Genomic DNA, 2,278 nt, shown 5'->3' with positions numbered 1-2,278 from the left:
CGTTTCAGAACCCGCGGTTCTGTGTTTGACAAACACTGTGATGTTTCCACACAGTCAGCACAGCTTTTCCCAGGTTCCTTGCATTCTAAAGGTAGAACTAGATTAATATCGTTTGAGTTTGATGAAAACATTTCCCCCCCAATTTTATTAGGAAGGGAAGACAAATTTTCACCACTATATCCAGATATGAAATAACCTATTTTTGGGGTTATTTTCCTCATGGTTCCTTTGGCAATACCTCAGATTCTTTTGAGCCTTTCAGAAACAGTCTGATGGGGGTTGCTGTTGCGGAACAGCTGAGTCTTTTTATGTCTTAACGACCAGTTAATCACGTTGCCTTCCATCATCCATGTGTGTATCTCAAGTTCCGTTTAGACTGTAAGTTGTTTCTGAGTTTAATGAAAACAGCAGCATATCTCCCACTGTATCTGATCTTGGAAGCAGCCACACTGAGAATCTATTTTGAATGCTCTTACTATCACTAAAGGACTTGTGAAGCTTGCTAAGGTTTAAAGTGTTTGTAATGTTACCTGCAGGGTGACAGCATTCGCCTTAACCAGCGCTTCGGCATCACAGCACAGCTTTTGGTGCTCTACTACGTGCTGTCGTATGAGGAAGCTCTCCTCGCAAACACCAAGTCTTTAGGTAAGTTGTACGTCGCAAAATAGTCTTCGCTTTAGTTCATGGAGTTTGCTTATTTGTTGTTATTTTTTAGGCTGTTAATATGAGAAAATAAAACCAAGCCTTCCACCAGGCTCCAGCATTTGTTTTGTATTCTTTGGTATGTAGATGTGGTATGCTCTAATATATAGATACATACATGTGTGGGCACATAATCACTCCTTTTGACTCAGTCTTCCTTTTAGCAACCTAAATTAATAGCTGAATTTCCTGTATTTTAACAATCAAGTGAACTTATTTATAGAGACTAAATGTAAGTTACAAGATATATCTAAGGGGCTCTAACTTTTTTTGTGGGGAGGAGGGACTTGATTTTTGTGATTGGCCAATCTTTTTTCTATTAGTTTGAAGAATGACAGGCTACCATAAGCAACAGCAAAAAATTAGAAGAGTTAAATTTTTTTGTTAGTATTCTCACTGAACCAGGCTTTCACACTTGGCTACTTCATATACTACAGAAGGCCAGCTACAGCATTTTAGATACAAATACAAATTAATATACTATTCCATCTCTGAAAAATTTTTTAACATGTATTTTACACTTCAAGACATAATTACAAATTTTTTATGTATTAATAAAAGGTATTATATACTCAGTGTCTACAAACAATTTACTAAACTTATTTGTAGATACTAAATATAAGTTTAATATTTAAACATTAATATTTTGTAAATTAAATTTAAACATAGACAATGAATATATAATAAAGGATCATTTTTTCTAATGTTTTGTTTATTTATTCACAACCAAATGAATTTACTGTTTACAAATTGTAAATGAAATAACAACAACAACAAAATTGTAAATGAAATTAAATTCACCTTCCAGTCTTTGGCAGATCCCCGTTGTTTCAAAATCGGAAAGGTTATGTTTTAACTGTATTGTGAATTTATTGGCTATTTTTTTTCCTAACTGTTTTCATGAGGATTGTACATAATTATAGTCTTTGACATACTAGGGAAAATATCTAAGTCTCCTATTTATATTCATATATAAAATTATATTCACTATGTATTATAGTCATTATATATTCATATATAAAAATTGCATTCTGTTAAGGAATAAAGCACCTGTTATTTAATAGATAGTAGTAAAACAAGTTACTAATAAGTGTTCTGTGGAAGAACTCAGATAATTAGTATGGTAGCAGTTTAGCAAGATAAACGTTTTCGTTGATAAATGTTTAATTAACTAATATTTTGCAAAAAGTAAAAATAAATTAAGTTCAGAAAATGATATACCCATTAGAGAGCATGTAATCTATTGCCCAGTAAAATGCTTGGTCATACCAATGCACCTGGCTCGAGTCTGCTATTCTTTTTACAAAAATTTCATGACTATGAATTGATAAATTAGGGGTTTTAGATTAAGAGTACAACTGAGCCTGGATTGAGTTTTGGAGATGGAGCTCAAAGATTAGAGAAGAGTTACTAGATCATTACAAGACTAGCCAAAAACTGATGGTAGCAGTAGATATATTTTGAAGGTAGTTTGGGATACTGGAAGTCCAAATTCAGGGTGTCAGCTCTAGGACAAAACTGTATCAGCTGTGGCACAGGGTACTTGGCTCTTTCAACATCTGTGGGCTTGGAATTC

At 33.5% G+C, this 2,278-nt stretch overlaps 1 protein-coding gene across 1 annotated transcript in view; it reads left to right on the top strand.

Moving 5' to 3' along the window:
- The window catches only part of INTS2 (integrator complex subunit 2), a 59,916-nt gene that overhangs the window by 35,927 nt on the left and 21,711 nt on the right, over positions 1–2,278 (top strand). Inside the window, exon 14 of the mRNA XM_004707371.2 lies at positions 537–645. Coding sequence (XP_004707428.1) covers positions 537–645 — 109 coding nt within the window. The remainder of the gene's footprint in view (positions 1–536; positions 646–2,278) is intronic.

Source organism: Echinops telfairi, unplaced genomic scaffold (assembly GCF_000313985.2).
Source record: "Echinops telfairi isolate 266 unplaced genomic scaffold, ASM31398v2 ScPeMD7_7458;HRSCAF=8496, whole genome shotgun sequence".
Lineage (NCBI taxonomy): Eukaryota > Metazoa > Chordata > Mammalia > Afrosoricida > Tenrecidae > Echinops > Echinops telfairi.
This window is presented reverse-complemented; position numbering and strand designations above follow the sequence as displayed.